This window comes from Chiloscyllium plagiosum, unplaced genomic scaffold (assembly GCF_037043375.1).
Source record: "Chiloscyllium plagiosum isolate Xiang-an unplaced genomic scaffold, Cpla_swu_hap1 HiC_scaffold_39, whole genome shotgun sequence".
NCBI classification, from domain to species: Eukaryota; Metazoa; Chordata; class Chondrichthyes; order Orectolobiformes; family Hemiscylliidae; genus Chiloscyllium; species Chiloscyllium plagiosum.
In genome coordinates, this window is record NW_028270177.1 from 13,098,114 (window position 1) to 13,119,915 (window position 21,802).

Consider the following 21,802-nt stretch of genomic DNA (forward strand, 5'->3'; position numbering starts at 1 on the left):
AGACCTAATCATACAATTTTCCATAATGGAATGTTGGATAGGACAACATACAATTTTTAAAGATCTTATTCTGCATTTTTAAACTACTAAACTACAGGAATTGTGCTCAACATATCTGCATCTTTCTGCGATAGGTTTCACAGACACTCATGACTCGCAGTCCATTCTTCAATATTTTAGTCTTAACCCAATCCCTACTGAACACCAAAGCACAACACAAAACTGTTCCTCTTCCTTTAATGCAATGGTGATCAACTGAACAATTTTACTGCTTTTGCAAACTATTTTCCTAATCAACTTATTCAGAGATGTTATTACATATGTCTGGAGCAAGTGGGACCTGATCCCAGGTCTTTTGGTTCAGGGGTATAGACGCTACCTCTGCACCACAAGAGGGGCTTCTGCTTTCTCAAACCTCTCATGCAATAATGAATTGCAAGTGACTGACTAATGTTTCAAATAGTCAATTAAAGCCTAAGCATCTATAGTTACTCTTCTCAAAATGCTCCAAACATCTGAAAACAGTATTTCATCTAAAATAAACAACACAGAAACCTATCCATAATTTTGGCAAAAGACAGTTAGTAAGACATACCTACAGTAATGTTCTTAATTCTTTTAGATTTTTGTTTGTTCCCCAAATGCATCTTGGGCTGATGCACAGGCTCATCCCCAATGGAGAGTTGCATCCCATCTGGTTGGTTTTTTTGTGCCTTAAGATTTAGTCGAGCGACATTCAACATCTGAAGAGAGCGACTCATTGACCTCATCCTCTGCCGAACAGGGGTTCGAGGACCACCTGAAATTAATTTAACAAAAAAATTCAAGAGAGGAAAGGAAGATCAGAAGTGACCTATTGAGCAAGCTAACCAAAGGAGAAAGTTACAACTGGCAAAGAAGTTTGATCAAAATGGCCTGAGTACTCTCAAATGCTAATGTGCTGAAGTTTTCCCAAAATGAGTTGTATCCTAGGCTGTTGAGGGAGCGAAGGGAGGAGGTTGTTGTAGTAATTTTCAAATACTCTCTGGCCAAGAATGAGTTGCCAGAACATTCTCCTTTTCTTTTAATAATGGCATTGTGTTTCACAGCTGAGATCCAGTCTGTTGTAGGGGTAATCAGGAGTGTTGACGATGGCAATGCATTCAATGCCAGATCAATGTATTTAAGCAAGCTTCTGATAAGGTCCCACATCATAGACTGGCCAAGAAAGTAAGAGCGCATGGGATCCAAGACAAAATGGTATATTAAGCCAATTTTGGATCCAGAGCTAAAGCAGAGGTTGATGATACTGGGATGTTTCTGTGACTGGAAGTCTGTTTCCAGTAGAGTACTACAAGCCTCAGTTCTGGGGTCATAGAAGTATGCAGTACACATGAATGATTTGGACATAACTGTATCAATAAGCTCACAGATGACACAAATATGGCAGGGTTTTAAATAGTGGGGAGGATTGCCGTAAACTGCAAGAGAACCTCAATGGACTATTCAGAGCGTAGTGATAAATGGAATTCAACCTGGAAAAGGGGGATGTATGCAGTTGGAGAGAAACAACATTATTACACCAGGCATCACACTATGAATGGTGGGACTCTGAAAAGTACTAAAGGTCAGAGGACGTTGGTGTGTCTAGTCACAGATCCCTGAAGGTAGCATGGCAAATAGATAAGGTGACATATGGTATTTTTGCCATTATTAGTAGGGGATATGGAATACAGAAAAAGGATACACTGGAACTGCACAAAACACTTGTTAGGCCACAACTGGAATACTGCACACAGTTCTGGTGTGAGATAGCACCAGGGAAGGTGCAGAGGAGATTTACCAGGATGCTGCCTGTGCAGGGATTTGTGAGCTGTAAGGAAAAATTGGATGGGCTATAGTTGTTTCCCATGGAAATGATGGATGAGAGGGAACCAGATAGAGGTGCGAGGTTATGTGGGGCAGTGTAAATGCAAAGGCACTTGTCCCAATAAAAGTGGGATGAATAACTGGGGGCTTTGAAATAAGGTTCAAGGTAAGGGTCAAGAGAAGAGTCAAGTAGAAATGTTCTCATTCAGAGGATGGTGGGAGTCTGGCACATTCTGCCTGAAAGAAAGAGTGGTTGAGTCAGAAACTGCCATAACACTTAAGCGATGTTTAGATATTCACTTGTGTTGCCACAGCCTCCAGGGCTATAGGCCAAAAGCTGGAAAATGGGATTATAGTGGAATCAGATCGTTGTTGACCAGTGATGACATGATGGCCCAAATATTCTTCTTCTGCAGTGTAAATGTCTATGAGTCTAATTTGAATATGATTTATCTTGAATCAGAATCTACCTTGCCTTACACATTTGAACAGCATGTTGATATTCAATGTTTGAGATCACAATATTGATCAATTAAATCATTGGCAAGGAACAGTACCATAATTGAGACATCACTTTTGGAACAGAAAGGGAACCAACTGTAGAATGTGGGGAAAAGGGAGAAAAAGCATCAAGGCAATCTCCTGTTAACATTCTTCTTTAAATTCCAAGCAAGTTATTCTACACTTACGCTGTCTTCTTTTTACCCCATGGTCTGCAACTTCAGCTTCATCTGCAGATTTCTTCTGGTAGAACTCAGCTAACTGATTAGTTAGGGAGGTTTCATAGTCCACGTTAGCTTTCTCATCAACTCCTTGCATTGACCTAATGCACAAACAGCAAGTTCAGAAGGCTTTAGGAAACTGTAACTTAATCGTCCGTAGAGTACACCTTTATCACTACAATTTAATCAAGTTACCTGAATGATTCCCTTAGAGTACAGGTATGTTACAACAACACAAATGTAATCTCATGGAGCTTTTTAAATTTCTATGCCAGCAAATGAGGCCAGAATTTCATTGTGTCAGTATTTCATAAACTGTTTTACATAAGTTATTCAACTTTATTGAAAAGTGTACACTTTTGACACGACAATTTAATCATGTTACCTGAATGATTTCATTAGAGTAGAACTCGGTCCTGATAACTCAGATAATGGAAACCAGCCTTCAGCAAAAGAAATCCTTTGTTGTGAAGTCTCAGCCAGCTCTAGTTGTACCCAATGTGGAAGAGTAACTTCTTATGGAAGAAAAGACAAAGTTCAATTTGAAATTTTAATGTATATCATTAGCCAGATTTGGCAGCTTGATATTTATCACATTGGGAAGAGAAGGGTTATGTTATTTTACTTTTGCTTTTTTAAAAAAAAAGATTTCCTACAGTATGGAAACAGGCCATTTGGCCCAACAAGTCCACACCGACTCTCCGAACAGCAACCCACCCAGACCCATTCCCCTATCCTATATTTATCCCTGACTAACACTATGGGCAATTTATCATAGCCAGTTCACTTGACCTGCACATCTTTGGATTGTGGGAGGAAACCGGAGCACTTGGAGGAAATCCATGCAGACACGGGGAGAATGTGCAAACTCCACACAGTCACCCGAGGTCGGAATCGAACCCGGGTTTCTGGCGCTGTGAGGCAGCAGTGTTAACCACTGAGCGACCATGCCACCTACCCCCCTCTCTCCCACCCCCACAAGATTACAAAATTAGAAAAATCAAACCTCACTGACATTTTGATCTCTTACAAATTTCAGAGGCAGAAAACATGGATTCAAGTGCATAATGAATTCATGGAATGGAATCCTCAGCTAATAGGCAGACAGCACGGAAAAACTCACAGCAAGGTTAAGTGTATTTGAGGATTGGGTAACAATTTTTTGGACTAGCCAAAATGGACGACAAGCTTATTCTTTCTAGATTCCTTGACTAAGGTATGCTTCATCTAATCAGATTTGTGAGCTGTTTAAAGATCGCTATTTATTATTTGTATGTTTCGTACTTGATTTGTATTAAAAAGATTTCTGGCTGTTTAAATTTACAAAGTTAGAAATGAAATGCTAGTAAATGGGGCCCAATTTATAACTTGAGTTATAAATTATAAACCCATAATTTATTCAACTTCATTGAAAAAAAAATGTTCCTTTGCTGGGCTACTGTGTGATTTATTCCCTTTCTCTCGTAGAGTTTGATTTTAGGGAAGAGTAATGGAATACAAACCAGTCAAATAGTACTGCTTTAAACAGAGACCATAGCCCCAGACAAAACTGAAAAATATCCTGAAATAAAGCCAATCAACCTGTTCAAATGTGTTACAACACACCTCTGAAGCAGGTCAGATTTTAACAAAGGCCTCTTGCCTCAGAGGTAGAGACACTACACCGCACAAGAGCCCACTGTTAAATTTAATCGCTATAGAAATCATTGCTGTCTTCGAGCATTTAAGATAATTTAAATAGCAATTGGAGTAATGCAGCAGCATACAGCTCTCGTTATTATTGAAAACCTCTATGTAATAGGAAATAATAAACTCAACTAACATTGTTAATCCATTATCATTACTGCCATATACTATCAACTCCTCATAACTCAAAATGGCTTTTACACAAAAATTTTGTTATCTAATAAATTTGAATGAGAAAATGTCAATAACGAGTTACATTAGGGTCTTCTGGTACAATTGTCGTGCCCTATCACTGGGACAGATGATTTCAGTTCAAGTCCGACCCATCCAAGGTGGGTCATAGTATGCCGGAACAAGTTGATATAAAAAGATTACAAGTTTACTAAGGTGCACATAGATAATCCAAAACAAACACCGGGTTGATTATATTAGCATCAACAAGCCACTTATAAACACTGGGGAACCGCAAATCAAATTAAATTTTGTTATTTAAAAAATCAGACATTAGATTGGATTTGGAAGATTGTCAACAATTCGTGGAACAATATTTCAGCAGGATACAGCTCAAACATCAAATTGAACAATATTTTTAAAATTAAACAATTTATTTAGCATAAACAAAGATACAGCACTGCAAATATAAATATGAACATTTCATACTAGTTCTTTAGCATTTGTAGATCACAGTGCACAAACCTAGCAAACAAGTTGCGCCATTAAAACACTTCACTATACAGTAGACAACATATTTACTTACCTTACAGCTTACACGCAATCACATTATAAAACATTACTAAAGGCAGGATCAAAGTTTATAATAAATAATAAACACATAAAACCAAAAATGCACAGAAAAACAGTCTCTCAGATAGTTTATTTCCAGCATTTTGTTTTGATTTCATTTTACATTTCCCTAATACTTAGCATTTTAGTCTTTAAGGATCTTCTGGTTGCTCTATTCAAATTCAATACATCAAATTTCATACCGGATGTTGAATCAATATCCATGTTCCACGATTTGACTATAACTATTTGTGAACTGCCCAACATAACCAAATTTGGCCGCAAGGCTTCTTCATCCATTAAAAAAAGATATATAACTAAATCTGTCAATTTTGAACACTATATAATAATAATACATATAGAAAACAAGACTTGAAAAAAGTTCATTTTCCAGCAGTTTACTTAATACCTTGGGGTTAATTTTTTTTAAACAGTCTGGTCATTTTTGATGTGCAAGTACAGTATGATTACATGAGCCAAAAGCCTGCACTTACTGAATTCCTGATAGCCACAGGACCAATGACAGCTCTGAAAAGTGTAATACCAGACCTCGTAACAAGATGACAAAGACTCAGCACCAATTGCCAAACTTGTTATGAAATTTCTAGTATTTTAACAATGGATAGAACAATCTTCAGTTTATCTGATTCAGAGTTCTTTTGTACAGTACTTAAATACTTCCCCATCCAGCAAATATCAACATTCTCATTCAAAGATACCAACATCACAAATATGTTTTATCCATAAAGTTTCACATCTCACTAATGTTTGTCAAGTCCTATCATCTAAAATTAACAAGACTATACCAAAGAACTAAGAAATTACTAGAAAGTATTCTTGATGCACTTAACAAGAGGAGGTATAAAACCATATACAAAATTAATGCTACTACTGCTCTTTCTTACCGGAACTGGGTAAATGTTCAGCAAAATCAGAGGACAGAGTCAATGCTCGGTCTACAGCATCCATGACCTCCAACGACATTGTCTGGTTGCTCTCAGTTACTTCAGCCTGCAAAAGAAGCTCTTCGACCTCTGGTTCTTGTTCCCGAGAGATTAATGTAAGCACTGCAGTGCCACTAAGTAGGGGAGACAGTAGTCCTGTACACGGGGGCAAACAATTATTTATCTCCACATCAACAACCTGGAAAAAATATGAAAAAGCACATAACATTTTTGATTGTATTGCAAACATTTTTTCTATTAGTTTTCCCAATATGCAGACTATATTTTGACTGACTACTAAGTAGAACAATGTGATTAATATCAAAAACGATGTTTGAAAAGATACCTTTTATGATCAAATCTTTTAAATGAGTGACAAATAAAATCCCAGGGGAGAAAAGTATGACCGTAACAGGAAATAATACAATGAAAATACCTACCAGATATATATCATTGTAGGTCATTTGCTCCAGAAGTCGTTGAAGAAAATAATTCTCTTTTGTTTCCTTTTGTTTAGCACGTTGTAGAATCCAAGCATGTCTTGACAACTGATTAGTCCTTTGCTGATCCCAATCTTTGACAGCTCCTTTTACGATGATGCTCATGGGCACAGTTACGTTTTTCTGACAAGTAACTGGCTCCAAAGTGACAGGACAGTGCACTACCTTCTCCCCTGTTCATGACCAGAAACCATAATTTTTACAATTTTGAGTTATAACAGAAAGAACAGTATAGCACAGGCACAGGACCTTCGGCCCACCAAGACTGTGCCGACACAATATGCTCCATCTATACTGTAAACTTCCATCAGGTTCGCCCCTCATCCTTTGATGTTCAAATGAAAACAAACCAAGTTTATCCAATTTCCCCTCAGAGCTCATCCCCTCCAAACCATGCAACATCCTGATAAACCATTTCTGTAACCTCTCCAAAGCCTCCACATCCTTCTGGTACTGTAATGACTAGAACTGTACATAAAATTCCAAATGTGGTCAACTGAAGTTGTATACAGCTGCACATAACTTTTTTATACTTCTATGCCTGATCAATGAAGTATGCCATATGCCTTCTTGACCTTATCCATTTGTCCAATAAAACAATAAAATAAAACCTCAACTGGAAAAGTTTGCATTAGAAGTAGCACCTTTTAAAACTTTCAAAAATGTTCCAAAGATACCACGTACAATATAATAAAACGCAATGTGGTATTGTGGGCAACATTTAACATTGTATGATGGGGGGAAAAAAATTGATCAATTCTCAAGTTATAATTCAGTAAGTTAAAAGACAAAATGTCAGAAACAGCTTTCAGGGCCAGGCTGAATGTAAACAAATTCCATAAGTTTGATAAAACTTCAGTAATCATTTTCACGGCTCTGAACTGCAGAATATTTCGAACTGCAGATCTTAGTCTAAACAAAAGCTCCATATAATAGAAACAGAGTTATGTCATGATGCAAATTATTAATTTTTCTTTAGACTAAGGTTCAGTGTTACAGGTGATGCACATTTCATGATAATCTGTAATTGCTCAGGACATTTTAAAGTCTATAATATGTGTTCCTTTTCTTTTGTAAAGGAGCGAAACTTTGAAGGGAAACGGAACAATCTGGATCCCTCCTCTTTCCAAGTCTCAGCTGAACTGCTGCAGTATTTACAATAAAAGCTGATTATTGTCAATTCAATTGATGTTTTTTTGAGTACTGTTGATTTTTTTTTGCTCTCACAGATCCCTGCTAAATAAATTCTACTACAACAAGAACAGGCCCGTTGGCAAGCCTGTGCCAATTCCTTATCCTTATTTAAAGCCACTATTTTTTTGTCTATGTGCAGTTTCTGTCCATCTATTGGCCTCTTGTTCACGTGTCTATCAAGATTAGCCTTAAACATTGCTAACATGTGAGCTTCCACCACCTCTTTGCACTGTATTCCAGGCAGCCACAACCCTGTGCAAAATGTTTTCCCTGCACTTCTCCTCTAAACTTTCACCTTGAATCTATGTCCTTTTGTAGTTGACATTTTCACCCTGAGAAATGCCTCTGACTAACCACTTTATTTATGCCTCTCAATTTTGTAGCCCTCTATCAGGGGTCACTCCTCAGCTTCCATCTTTCCAGTGATCGTTCTGGTAGTGTGGCGATCAGAACTGCATGTAATATCTCAAATGTAGCCTAACTAAAGTTTTGTATAGCTGTAATATAGCTAGTCAACTTTTATATTGAATGTCCCGACCGATGAAGGCAAGTGCGTCGTATGCCTTCTTGACCACTTATCCACCGGTGTTGCCACTTTCAGGAATCTGTGGACCTGTATACCCAGACTCCTCTGTATGTTGATGCACTTAAGGGTGTTGTCATTCACACCCAAATTTAAGCTTCCAAAATGCATCATCTCGTATGTGACTAGATTAAACTCCATCTGCCATTTTTCTGCTGTATCCTCTGACAATCCTCACTATCTACAACTATGGCCAATTTTGGTGTCACCTGCAACTTAGTAATCAGACGACCTACATTTTCCTCCAGATTAATTATATTACAAACAAACAATGAAGGCCCCAGCTCTGATCCCCATTCCAAAAAGTACTTTTTTACTGATACTGTATCTTCTATAACCATAAGACACAGGAGCAGAAGTTAGGTCATGCAGGCCATCAAATGTGCTGCGCCATTCAATTATGGCTGATAGGTTTCTCAACCCCATTCACCATTTTTCTCCCTGTAATCCTTGATCCCCTTTACAATCAAGAACCTATTTATCTTTGTCTTAAATACACTCAATGACCAGCTTCTGTGCCAGTGAATTCCATACATTCACCACTCTCTGGCTGAAGGAGTTTCTCCTCATCTCCATTCTAAAGGAGTCTTCCCTTTACCCCAACGCTGTAATCTTGGGTCCCAGGCTCCCCTACCGATGTAAGCATCTTCACAACATCCACTTGGTCCAGGCCATCCAGTATTCTGTAAGTTTCATTACTTCTGCAAAGACTTCTAGCAGATTTGTCAGGCATGACCAACCCTTGACAAAACTATGCTGACTCTGCCCTATTTTATCGTACACTTCCAAGTATGCAGAAATCTGATCCTTCATGATGGATTCCAGGATCTTACACATGATCAAGGTTAGGCTAACTGGTCTATAATTTTCCATCTTCTGCCTTACTCCCTTTTAAAATAAGCATGTTGTTATCTTAGTAATTTTCCAGTCCTCTGGGACTGTCCTTGATTCTAGTGATCCCTAACAGATTACCACTAACACCTCCACTATCTCTTCAGCTAGCTCCCTTAGAACTCAAGGGTGTAGAGCTTAAAAATGTGTTGTTGGAAAAGTGCAGGTCAGGCAGCATCAAAGGAGAAGGAGAATCGAGCTTCGGGCATAAGCCCTTCTTCAGGAATGAGGAGGGTGTGCCAAGCAGGCTAAGATAAAAGGTAGATAGGAGGGACTTGGGGGAGGGGCGTTGGGAATGCGATAGGTGGAAGGAGGTTAAGGTGAGGGTGATAGGCCGGAGAGGTCAGGAAGAAGATTGCAGGTCAAGAAGGCGGTGCTGAGTCTGAGGGTTGGGACTGAGAAAAGGTGGGGGGAGGGGAAATGAGGAAGCTGGAGAAATCTGTATTCATCCCTTGTGGTTGGAAGGTTCCTCGGCGGAAGATGAGTCGCTCTTCCTCTAGGTGTCATGTTGCCATGGTCTGGCGATGGAGAAGACCAAGGACCTGCATGTCCTTGGCAGTGTGGGAGGGGGAATTAAAGTGTTCAGCCACAGGGCAGTTGGGTTGGTTGGTGCAGGTGTCCCAGAGGTGTTCTCTGAAACGTTCCGCAAGTCCCCACCATCATCTCTCCTGCATCATTTTCCACCTGCCTAATGTCCACTTTTTCCTCTCTTTTGCTCTTTATATATCTAAACGAACTCTTACTGTCTTCCTTTATATCACTGGCTAGCTAACCTCATATTTAATCTTCACCCTCTTTTTTTTGTCGCCCTCTGTTTGTCTTTGTAAGCTTCCCAATCCTCGTGTTTCCCACTGTTCTTCACTACTTTATAAGCTTTTTTTTAGCTATTATGCTATCTCTGACTTTCCTAGTCAGTCATGGTTGCCTCATCCACCCTGTACCATGCTTTTTCCTCCAGATGAATCTCTGCTGTGCCTCCTGAATTACTCCCAGAAACTCCTGCCATTGCTGTTCCACTGTTTTTTTCATGCTCAGCTTCCCCCTCAGTCAATTCTACCCAGCTCCTCCCTAATGCCCTGTAGTTGCCTTTATTCAGCTGAAATACTGTTACCTCTGATTCTATCTTCTCTCTCTCAAATTACAGAGTAAATTTGATCATGTTATGATCACTGCTTCCTAAGGGTTCCTTCACGTCCAGCTCCCTTATCAAGTCTGCCTCATTGCATGACACTAATACAGTATTGTCTGTTCTCTTGTGGGCTCCATCACAAACTGCTCATAGACATTCCAAATTCCTTCGTGGTTCCTTAGTGCGAACTAAGAAGAAGGGCCTGTGCCCGAAACGTCGAATCTCCTGTTCCCTGGATGCTGCCTGACCTGCTGTGCTGTTCCAGCAATAAAGTTTCAACTTTGATCTCCAGCATCTGCAGACCTCACTTTCTCCTCCTTAGTGCGAACCACTAACTAGCTGATTTTCCCAGTCCACCTGCATTTTGAAACCCCCCATGATCACTACAACTTTGCTTTGTTACTTTAGTGGTTCCTCAATTCTACTCAGACAGATTCTACATCATCTGACCTAACTTGGTTTCTTACTATTGATTTAATTTCATTCCTTACTAATAGGGCAATTCCACCCCCTCTGCCCACCTGCCTATCTACCAGGCCAGTTTTGCATCCATCTAGCAGGCTCACCTCCGCCTCCACCGTATCTGCTCCCAGGAGGAGCAGTTCCACCATAGAACACACCAGATGGCCTCCTTCTTTAGAGACCGCAATTTCCCTTCCCACGTGGTTAAAGATGCCCTCCAACGCATCTCATCCACATCCCGCACCTCCGCCCTCAGACCCAACCCCTCCAACCGCAACAAGGACAGAAATCCCCTGGTGCTCACCTTCCACCCTACCAACCTTCGCATAAACCAAATCATCCGCCGACATTTCCGCCACCTCCAAACAGACCCCACCACCAGGGATATATTTCCCTCCCCACCCCTCTCCGCCTTCCGCAAAGACCATTCCCTCCGTGACTACCTGGTCAGGTCCACGCCCCCCTATGACCCACCCTCCCATCCTGGCACTTTCCCCTGCCACCGCAGGAACTGTAAAACCTGTGCCCACACCTCCTCCCTCACCTCCATCAAAGGCCTTAAAGGAGCCTTCCACATCCATCAAAGTTTTACATGCACATCCACTAATATCATTTATTGTATCCGTTGCTCCCGATGCGGTCTCCTCTACATTGGGGAGACTGGGCGCCTCCAAGCAGAGCGCTTTAGGGAACATCTCCGAGACACCCGCACCAATCAACCAAACCGCCCCGTGGCTCAACATTTCAACTCCCCCTCCCAAGGATATGGAGGTGCTGGGCCTCCTCCACCGCCACTCCCTCACCACCAGACGCATGGAAGAAGAACGCCTCATCTTCCGCCTCGGAACACTTCAACCCCAGGGCATCAATGTGGATTTCAACAGCTTCCTCATTTCCCCTTCCCCCACCTCATCCTAGTTTCTAACCTCCAGCAACACGATCCCCTTGACTTGTCCGGACTTGTCCGACCTGCCCAGCTCCTTTTCCACCTACCCACTCCACCCTCTCCTCCCTGACCTATCACCTTCATCTCCTCCCCCACTGACCTATTGTACTCTATGCTACTTTCTCCCCACCCCCACCCTCCTCTAGCTTATCTCTCCACGCTCCAGGCTCTCTGCCTTTATTCCTGATGAAGGGCTTTTGCCCGAAACGTCGATTTTGCCTATCCTCGGATGCTGCCTGAATTGCTGTGCTCTTCAGCACCACTGATCCAGAATCTGGTTTCCAGCATCTGAAGTCATTGTTTTTACCTCGTGGATTTGTTGTTGGCCTGTTCGCTGAGCTGTAGAAGAACTCAACACCCACTATGTGCAGGACAAATGCAATTTATAAAATCTCATGCAGCGTCTGCACTGAGCACGATGTAGGACAAACAGGCAGACAACTAGCGACCCACATCCATGAACACAAACTAGCAACCAAGTGACATGACCAACTATCCCTGGTATCCATGCACACGGACAACAAGAGCCACGGGTTTGGCTGGGACAACACAACAACACTAGGACAGGCCAAATAAAGAACGGCAAGTGAATTCCTGGAAGCATAGTACTCATCCTCAGACTCCCATCAACAAACACGTGGACCTGGACCCAATATACAAACTGCTGCAATGGAAAAATAAAACTGGCACCAATCAGAAACAGCTCAAATAGCACCACAAATTCAAAGTGGAACAATACAGCAGCACTTCACAGGTGGCAAAACAGCACTGATGATGTCACTTAGAAATGGAATGAAATATCTGCCAACAACCTACCAGCTAGGTGAACGGACCAACAACAAATCCACTCTGTCTTCTGTATGAGTCTACCATTAGCTACCTTAACAAATGTCTTACTAAAGTCCACATGGAAGACATCCACTGCCTTTCCTTCAATCATTCTTGTCCCCTCCTCAAAAAACTCAATTAAGTTGATGAGACATGACCTTCTCCGCAGAAACCCATCCTGTCTAACATGAACAAGTCTATTCACTTTCTAATGTGAATAAATTCTATCTCTCTGTATTTTCTCCAAGCTTCCCACCACTGATGTCAGACTCACTGGCTTGTAATTACCTGGATTACCTGTTTCCTTTGTTAACCCCAAGGAACAACATTGATCATTCTCCACTCCTCTGGAACTTTGCCTGACACCAAAGAGGATGCAAAGATGTCTGTTCAGGCCCCAGTTGTTTCTTCCTTTTCCTCCCACAGTATCCTGGGATAGATCCTGTTTGCCTTGGGATTTGTCTACCTTAACATACTTCAAAACACTCAACACTTCTTCCTCCATTATGTTGACCTGCTCGAGAGTATTCACACACCTTTTTCCAACCTCAACATCCCTCACTTTGCATCGGTTTTCACCAAAGTACACATTAAGGAGGCCAGGTAATGTTCCGGGGACCTGGGTTCGAATCCCACCACAGCAGTTGGTGGAATTTGAATTCAGTGAAAAGAAAGAGTCAAACGATCACCATGAAACCACCGTTAATTATCAGAAAAAAACCCTCCTGGCTCACTAATGTACTAAATGTGACTCTACTGGCTTAGATGTGAGTCCAGACCCACAAAATATGGTTGACTCTCAACTACCCTCTGGGCAATTAGGGATGGACAGTGAATGCTGGCTTAGCTGGACACACTTAAATCCCTATAAATGAAGTAAGAACCTATTTCCTCTGACTCCACACATAACTTCCCCTCTTTATGCTTGAGTGAGCCTACTGATTTTTGCCCCGAAACATCAATTCTCCTGCTCCTCAGATGCTGCCTGACCTGCTGTGCTTTGAGCATCACATTCTCGTCTCTAAATCTCCAGCATCTGCAGTCCTCACTTTCGCCTGAGCTTACCTCTTTCCCGAGCTACGCTCTTGCTCTTAATATATGTATAAAATGCCTTGGGATTCTTCTTACCACTGCTCCCCTTTTTGCCCTCCTAACTCCCCGTTTGAGCACCTTCCTACTTTCTCTATATCCTTCAAGAAGGGCCTGTTTCCATACTGCAGGGAATCTAATCTAATCAAACTTTGTTTTTAGTTGCCCAGACCTTAGGTTTGTTTCCTTTCTCCTTGTCTAAACTGATAATTTTCTGTCATCCAAGGTTCCCGAACCCTACCATCCCTGTCCTTCATTTTCACAAGAACATCCCCGTCCTGCACTCTAATCTACTGGTCCTTAAAAGACTCTTACATGTCAGAATGGGATTTACCCTCAAACAGCCACTCCCAAACCACATTCGCCAATTATTGCCTAATTCAGTTATACTTGTTTTTCCACCGATTTAACACCTTCATCTGAAGTCCATTCTTGTCCTTATCCATAAGTATCCGAAAACATAGGGAAACAGGGTCACTATTCCCAAAATGCTTCCCCACTGAACTTTGATCACCTGACCAGGCTCATTTCCCATTTCCACGTCCAGTATGGCCCCATCACTCATTGGACACTCCACCTACTGCTTGAAAAAAACAAACCCTGGACACACCTGACAAATTGCTCCTCATTCAAGCTCCCAGCACTAAAGGAGTCCCAGTCAGTCGATCTTCACATTCACATTCAATAACCTATTTTTAAAGGCAGCATTTATGCATGGCTTCAGCAACTGTGTTGCACACAGCATGAGGCAACACCATGAAATCAGAGAGTCAGTTAATTCACTTGGATGGTGTTGAGGATGAAATTTTGCCCAAAACAGAAGGAGAACTATCTACACTTTTTAAATAGTAAATAGGATCTTAATAAGAGCAAAGACCAGGCAGATGGTCTCATTTCGCACAAATAATAGAAATATGAATTATTAAGAGTAAGCACAATAAGTTTGCAATACTCCATTCACCAAATTTAATTATATATTGGGTAATAAGTGAGGGAGAAAAAAAAGTTAATATCCCGCCCATTAGAACAGCTATAAATCAAATACTAAACAGACAAAATTCAATATGTATACCCATGATTGTTCATACTTCAGGTTGCATTTATGAAACTTTGAAAATAATCTTCTGGAGAGTTGTAAAAGTCACAGGAAATCATAGCCCTGAACAATTTTGACATGACAATGGATTGGCATTCCCTGGCTGTCAAATTAAAATGTCTTGCAGAGGAAATTTGACTCAGATTGCTCCCACACTCCAGATTAAAATCAGAAATTAGATTTGACAAAAGTGGAAGGTGCTTTGTGCCGTTAGTAACTGTTACCTTGGAACTTCAGCAAGGTAAAGCTAAAATGCCTCAATAGAATTCAAGGCAGGGAATTAAAAAAAAAACATTTTCATTAATATACAGAACGTAGACTTTCAAAACTGACAACGGCAGGAAAAGGGATTATAATTACCTTGTGAGATAGTCAGCAATCCTTGCTGAAGAGGAAACATCTTCCGATAGAAACTTTCAGCGTTCACAAAGTAATTCATACTGCAATCAAATGGAAAGACAGCTTCTACTGTTTTCCTCAGTTTCACAAATTCCTTTTTAACTACTCCATTCTTCTCAAAAGCAGTCTTCTTTTGACCAACTTGAGAAGTTTTGCCCAATAATAATGCAGAGTCATTAACTGAAAGTTGCATTAAAGCTGCAAAGGGAATTAAACTTCCACCAACTAAGTGCATCACTTCAGAGACGACTTTATACCCAATATGATCAGACGTTCCAACGAACTAGAAAGGAAATAGAAACACAAGGTTTCCGTAAAACTAAAACATACAAATCATAAAAGCAAAACATGTGCACAGCAAAGTCTCATACAAACAATGGGGTACAATGGAATGACTTAATAATCTGTTTTCATTACATTGTTTGAGGAATAAATATCCACCAGGTCAACAACACGATCCTCACCCACCTTTTTGATCTCTGCACACGTCAGTTAATACTACTTTAGAATAGTTGACATTCACCCAAAACAGACCATCAAAATTAAAAACAATCAAGTAGCAAGGAAAAGACAGAGCTGCAAATAGGACAGTTGCACAGCTTTTGAGAACTAGATTGGCTCAGCCTGTGACTCCAAAGGTCTGCAGCCTAGAAATTTCCTTTAAAGCTATACATTGCTTTGCATTCTAGAGGTAAATTAGAGGCCAATTGCTGTCACCCAGTTCTTAAAAGTCAATTATGAGTCAAGAAAAGCAACAAGAAATAATTAATGCTGTGACTGCAATTTGTATGCGTGACAAATGCAAAACACAATGTGACAAAAATATGAGTCAATCTCTTACAATGCCGAGTGAAAATTCACCACTTTACATCAATGTTCAGTGTGATCAGTAGCATAAATAAGCCTCATCGCCAGAACTTTCCAACAAGCAGCAAGACGCCGCTTGGCTGGTGGCAAAAAGGACACTACATGTGAGATGCTTCATGTACACGGAGATTCTCGGCACCACGCCATTCTTGAAGCAGCTGTGGGAAGTAGAGATTGTCACATCTGCTGGAATGTATCTTTGCCAAATAATTCTGGAGACAGATGCAGTGGTTCTTGTCAAGATTTGCCCCAAGCAACTCCTTGATGCAGGACTCTATGCTCTGTTCTCCAGGACACAAACAAAGACAAATGTTGACTATACCTGGAGGACCATCAACTCTATGCAAGATGTTCTTTGGTCTGCCCAGATCTTGTTAGTTGTCCAGTACAAGGAATTAACCTCGACCAAGTGTTTGCCAAGGCGCAGTGGGGAAAGACCACCATCTAAGGTCATTTGGCCAAAGCACAATGAGGGTCTGTTCAGTTATCGGACTCTCCCGCTGCCTAAGAAATGCCTTGCGTCTGCTGGAACTGTCAGGAAAGTCAAACTTCAATGTTTGTATGTTTTCCATAAGCTAAGACCACAGAATCAAACTGCTTTAGTGATTAATTTTTTTTAAAATGAATAAAGTATATTTTGAAATAAGAAAAAAAAAATTCATTGTATGGAAGAGGCCTACTTAGAAATGATAAATGCTTATCGGTTTTCAGAACAAGCTAAAGAATTTTATCTGATTAATTACTTTTTGGAAATGTAGTAACTGATAGTTGGGCATATACAACTCAGGTGTACACATCACGATCACAAATATTAAAACAATCAGGTTTTTGATAAATTGGTAAAGGAAAAACATTAGCATGGATACTTCTCTACACTTTCAATTGCCGAGGAGCAGGATTAGCAGTTTAACATTCCACTTGGATAGATATGCTTTATACAATTACATATTAAATCTTATGCATACTATGTAGTAGCTACAAAATTTACATTGGCTGTTGTTGAGCATTCATAAGTACAGGGACCAACATAATCTGACCAATTCTTTTCCCATAAACTAGTAAACCTTAGAGGACATACTAAAGCACAATTTATGTGGCAAAACACTCAGTTATTTGATATGTAGGAGAATGCATCTATCAATTTATGCACAAAAGTCCCTGAAAGTCATAATAAATATGCAAATTGGGACATCAGAAATCTGTGCAATTCCACAGGTGCCAAATGAATATTCCTTTTAATATTAACCAGTATTGGCAGATAATAGTGGTTTTACCTTTTATCCACAAGTACAATATTCCCACAATACAGCACTGAAATGTCAACCAAAATCATGTCAAGTCTTGGAGTAGGACTGGATCTGGTGGCTTTGGAAAGGGTGCATTCAATATCTGAAACCTTCTATGGCCAGTAGGCACTGCAGGAAAAGTGCATTTTATAGATGTTAAAGTGCAATCACTTATTTAGATTCTTTCTGATTTTGCTTGAACGTTTGCTGTATAAATTGTTATCTTTTAAGTTTAATTCAACCACGTTTATTTCTTCTCGACTGATGGGCAGAGCTCTTTGAGACTTGTAAGAAATTACTGATGTGAGTGGAAGGTGGTGAGACGGGGGGGGGGGGGGGGGGAGGGAGCTGAAATGTGGAACGAGAGAAACGAAGTGAGGGGAGCAAGATAATGTCGCGGATGATAAAGTGTGTGCGTGTGTGTGCGCGTGTGTGTGGGGGGGGGGGGGGGGGGTGCCAAGTGAGAGGGGAAAGGAGGGGTCCAAGTGAGAGAAGGGGGTACAAAGCGAGGACGGGGTGGGACGAAATCGGGAACAAAATAACGTGGAGGGCGAAGTGAGGGGCACGAGGGAGAGGGGGCGAAACTCGGGAAAGGGCGAAATTGGGGAGGGGGCTGGTAGTGGGTGGGGCGAGAAATTGAAAGCAGGGACAGGACTTTAAACGAGATATTAAAGAGCAGATACCTGCTGGAGGCACTGGGTGTCCACCCAATGGAGGGCGATGGAATGGCTGGACAGCAGGGTCCGTACTGAAGCCGGGATAATTTTCTCGGCCAGTTGCTGGCAGCTGTGGCTAGCGGGGAGCTGTAGGAAGCCGAGTAACTGATCCCGGGAGTGCGGGCAGGGGGCGAAGAGGAAGAGCGAACTCCGAGCTCGTGGCTGCGGGGCCTCAGCTCCTGACCCCCGGCGGGACTTGGCGGGGGAGGTGATGTCCGGCCGGTCCCACTGATAGTCCGACAAGGCCTCGATCAACGCGGTCTGAGTGGCGGAGGCGACGGCGGGCCCCCGCTCCCGCTCCGCCGCCGCCCGGCTCAGGGCCTCCTCGAGCTCCTCAAGGTGCCGGAGCCGCAGCTCCCTGAAGCCGTGACCCCGGGAGCCGCGGCGGCCTCTCGCCCTCGCCGCCGCCGGGTCGAAGAGTTTGAAAGCCCAGCGGACGTTGTGGAGGCCGGAGCCACAGGCTGAGTGCAGTAGCACTCGCAGAGCGGCCCGGCGCACCAAGCCAGGTTCCGCCGCCGTGTCCACCAGGAAAGCGATGTTGTGAGAAACCATGGCCGACCCCCCCCCCCGGATACGGCCTGGCACTCGCTGCTCCTAGAGTCTGAGGGAAAAGGCCCTCAATACGGGCTCCGCCACTGTCCCGGAACCGCCGCGATTCCGAGCTTCAACCGACAATTCTTGGCGCCCTTTCCATCCCCAACGCCCATTGGTCACAAACCCACCGCTGTGTCTGCCCATTGGACAATTCCCCAACTGTGCCGCTCCTCCGATTGGTCCAACATCCGTCACGCTGGCTCCTTGGCGATTGGCCAATACACGCGGATCCGCCATCGCTGATTGGCCCTCTTGGAATGCGGCTGCGCGTTGTGACGCTGTGATTGGACATTGCGCTGCGACCGTTAGCCAATCGCCATGGACAGAGCTAGCACCAGTCTTCGATTGGACAGCCGGATTGTAAACAGCAGGGTCTAGCCAATGGGATCGTTAGGTTGCGAAGGCCTACTCTGCCGTTTGTCCTTTTAAATATATTGTAACAATGTCACTCTTGCCAGGGATAGAAACTTATTTGTACAGAAGAAGGTCTCGTTATCTCTGTGTTAATGTCCATTGAGGAATATTGGTCAGACCTATTTCCACTGCTTCTCTTTAAAATAATGCCCCAATTCAGTACTTTGTACTTCCACTTGACAGGGCCCATGGGGTCCTTGGGTTAACTCATTATCCAAAAGATGGCATGGACCTCAGGAAGTAGGATTTAAACCCCCAACCTTCTGACTCTGGGGCAAGAGCACAATCACCACTATCACTTTGCCATGGGGCTAGCAGCAGAGGTGTCTCCCTGTCTTGATCTTACGCTGCTTTGTTGTTCGTTGCGAAAGCTTTTCATCATAGAGTCATATAATGGCAGTATTATACAGCACAGGAACTGACACGTTTGTCTTGTGTCTGCTGACCAAATATCCTAAATCAATCTAGTCCTATTTGCCAGCATTTGGCACATATCCTACCCATGTACCTGTCCAGATGCATTTTAAATGTTGTACTTGTACCAGCTTCCATCAAGTCCTCTGGCACTCAGTCCATGCACACATCATCCTTGGTATGGGGGAAAAATGCCCCTGCGATCTCGTTTAAATCTTTCCCCTCTCACCTTAAACCCATACCCTCTATTTTTGGACTGCCCTACCCTGGAATAAAGACCTTGGCTATTTATCCTACCTATGCCCCTCATGCTTTTATAAACCTGTATAAGGTCTCCAACAATCCAGGGAAAATAGCCTCAGCCTATTCAGCCACTCCGTATAGCCCAAACCCTCCAAGACTAGCAGCAGCCTTGTATATATTTTCTGAACCTTTTCAAGTTTAACAACATCTTTCCTATAGCAGAGAGACCAGAATCAAATGCCGTATTCCAAAAGTGGCTTAACCAATGTCCTGTACAGCCAAAATATGACATCCCACCTCCTATACTCATTGCACTGACCAATAAAGGTATGTGTACCAAACACCTTCTTCACTATCCTGTCTACCTGCGACCCTGTACCCCACGGTACCTTTGTTTGACAAGACTCCCCAGGAGTCTACTATTAAATGTGTACATCCTGCTCTGATTTGTCTTACTAAAATGCAGAACCTCACATTCATCTGAATTAAACACCATCTGTCACTCCTCAGTCCGTCGGCCTGTCTGATTAAGGTTACGTTGTACTCTGAGATAACTGCCTGAACTGTCCACTATACTACCAGCTTTGGTGTCATTTGCAAACTTATTAACCATATCTCTTTTATTCTTATCAAAACCATTTATATAAATAACAAAAGGCAGTGGACCCAGCACCGATCCTGGCGGAACCTTTAACACTAGTTGCCATGCTTGCGAAGCCATGTCAGGAGTTCTCTCTGAACAAAGGAACAGTCCTTCCTTTATTCAAGATTTTTACATCACAGTCAGTAATGCCCACAAGACAATGCCAAGCCACTCCCTCACAGACACATGCCTCTCAAGACACAATGCAGTGACCTGATCATCTCCAGAAACAGTATAATGTAAATTGTCCCTTAATTGCAAGACCTGCTGCAAATTGTATTTGTTTTTTGTAACTGTAGTGTGTGGTCAGAATTTTAATTGCAGTGTTCTAATTGATTTTGAATAGGGGATGATGACGCAAAAGGCTCTGCATGGTAAAGAATGACAATGTAAATTCACACTGAATAACGAGAAAATGGCCATGCAAGTGGCTCTGAATGGTAAGAGATGAGAATGTAAATTCCTTACATTCTACCCATAAGACAAAGGCATACCACCCTAAGATAGAGGCTTACTACCCTACCCCTCAGGACATCCAATTTCCTGCAGGTCAACAGAGCAAATTAACCCTTTATATCTCAACCACCATCCTCAGTTTCCTACCTTCAAACCAATGATATATCCAAATGGCTAGCTCTCCCTGGATTCCATGTGCTCAAACCTTGTTAACCAGTTTACCATGTGGAAACTTGTCGATCACCTTGCTGAAGTCCATGTCAACAACGTCCACTGTTCAGCCTTCATCAATATGCTTTATCACTTTAAAAAATTCAACCAATTCGTGAGACACAATTGTTGACTATCCCTCACCAGTCTTTGCCTTTCCAGATACATGGAAATCCTGTACCTCAGAATCCCCTCCAATAACTTGCTCACCACGGATGTCAGACTCACTGGTCTATCGTTCCCTGGGTTTTCCTTATTGACTTTCTTAAATAATGGCACCACATCAGCCAACCTCCAATCTTCTGGCACCTCACCTGCGGCTATCAATGATACAAATATCCCAGCAAACACTTCCCGAACTTCCAAAAAAATTCTGGGATACACCTGATCATTTTCATCATAATTTCTTACATTTAATATACTTCATAACCACCCACATAAGTAACCCTTTTATGCATCCAATTGTTTCTGCAGTTTTAGCAATCTGGAGCAGGGTATTCTGCAATCTTTCAACTCTTATTGGGAAAACATTGTGTTTGCATTTGGTTCAAAATCAAAGGTATAATATTCTTCTCAGTCTAGATTCTTCTACAGAGGCAAGAGTCATTTCTTATCTAACCTTCAAATGTCTATCATCCTGTTGCATATTTCAATCACCAATATCACCAGGTGCTGGCAGGTGGGACTAGATTGGGTTGGGATGTCTGGTTGGCATGGATGGGTTGGACCGAAGGGTCTGTTTCCGTGCTGTACGTCACTATGACTCAATGTCACCCATTTGATTTCAGGGGAGAAGCTCCCAACTGACTGTAGTTACAGACACAAAGAAAGATTGGGACTCTGATTGTTGGAAGCCAAC

General features: G+C 42.1%; 1 protein-coding gene across 2 annotated transcripts in view; it reads right to left on the reverse strand.

The window, feature by feature from the left end:
* Nucleotides 1–18,725, reverse strand: part of ticrr (TopBP1-interacting, checkpoint, and replication regulator) — a 47,746-nt gene extending 29,021 nt beyond the window's left edge. Inside the window, exons 1-7 of one of the 2 annotated variants that reach the window (XM_043677252.2) lie at nucleotides 17,937–18,725; nucleotides 15,062–15,383; nucleotides 6,424–6,656; nucleotides 5,945–6,182; nucleotides 2,956–3,085; nucleotides 2,538–2,671; nucleotides 596–799 (exon numbers count right to left, since the gene is read on the reverse strand). In XM_043677252.2, coding sequence (XP_043533187.2) covers nucleotides 596–799; nucleotides 2,538–2,671; nucleotides 2,956–3,085; nucleotides 5,945–6,182; nucleotides 6,424–6,656; nucleotides 15,062–15,383; nucleotides 17,937–18,521 — 1,846 coding nt within the window. In that variant the 5' untranslated portion in view covers nucleotides 18,522–18,725. Of the gene's footprint in view, nucleotides 1–595; nucleotides 800–2,537; nucleotides 2,672–2,955; nucleotides 3,086–5,944; nucleotides 6,183–6,423; nucleotides 6,657–15,061; nucleotides 15,384–15,941; nucleotides 16,060–17,936 lie in introns of those variants that run through there. The other variant, XM_087981160.1, reaches the window with a different exon arrangement.
* Nucleotides 18,726–21,802: the final 3,077 nt, after the last annotated feature.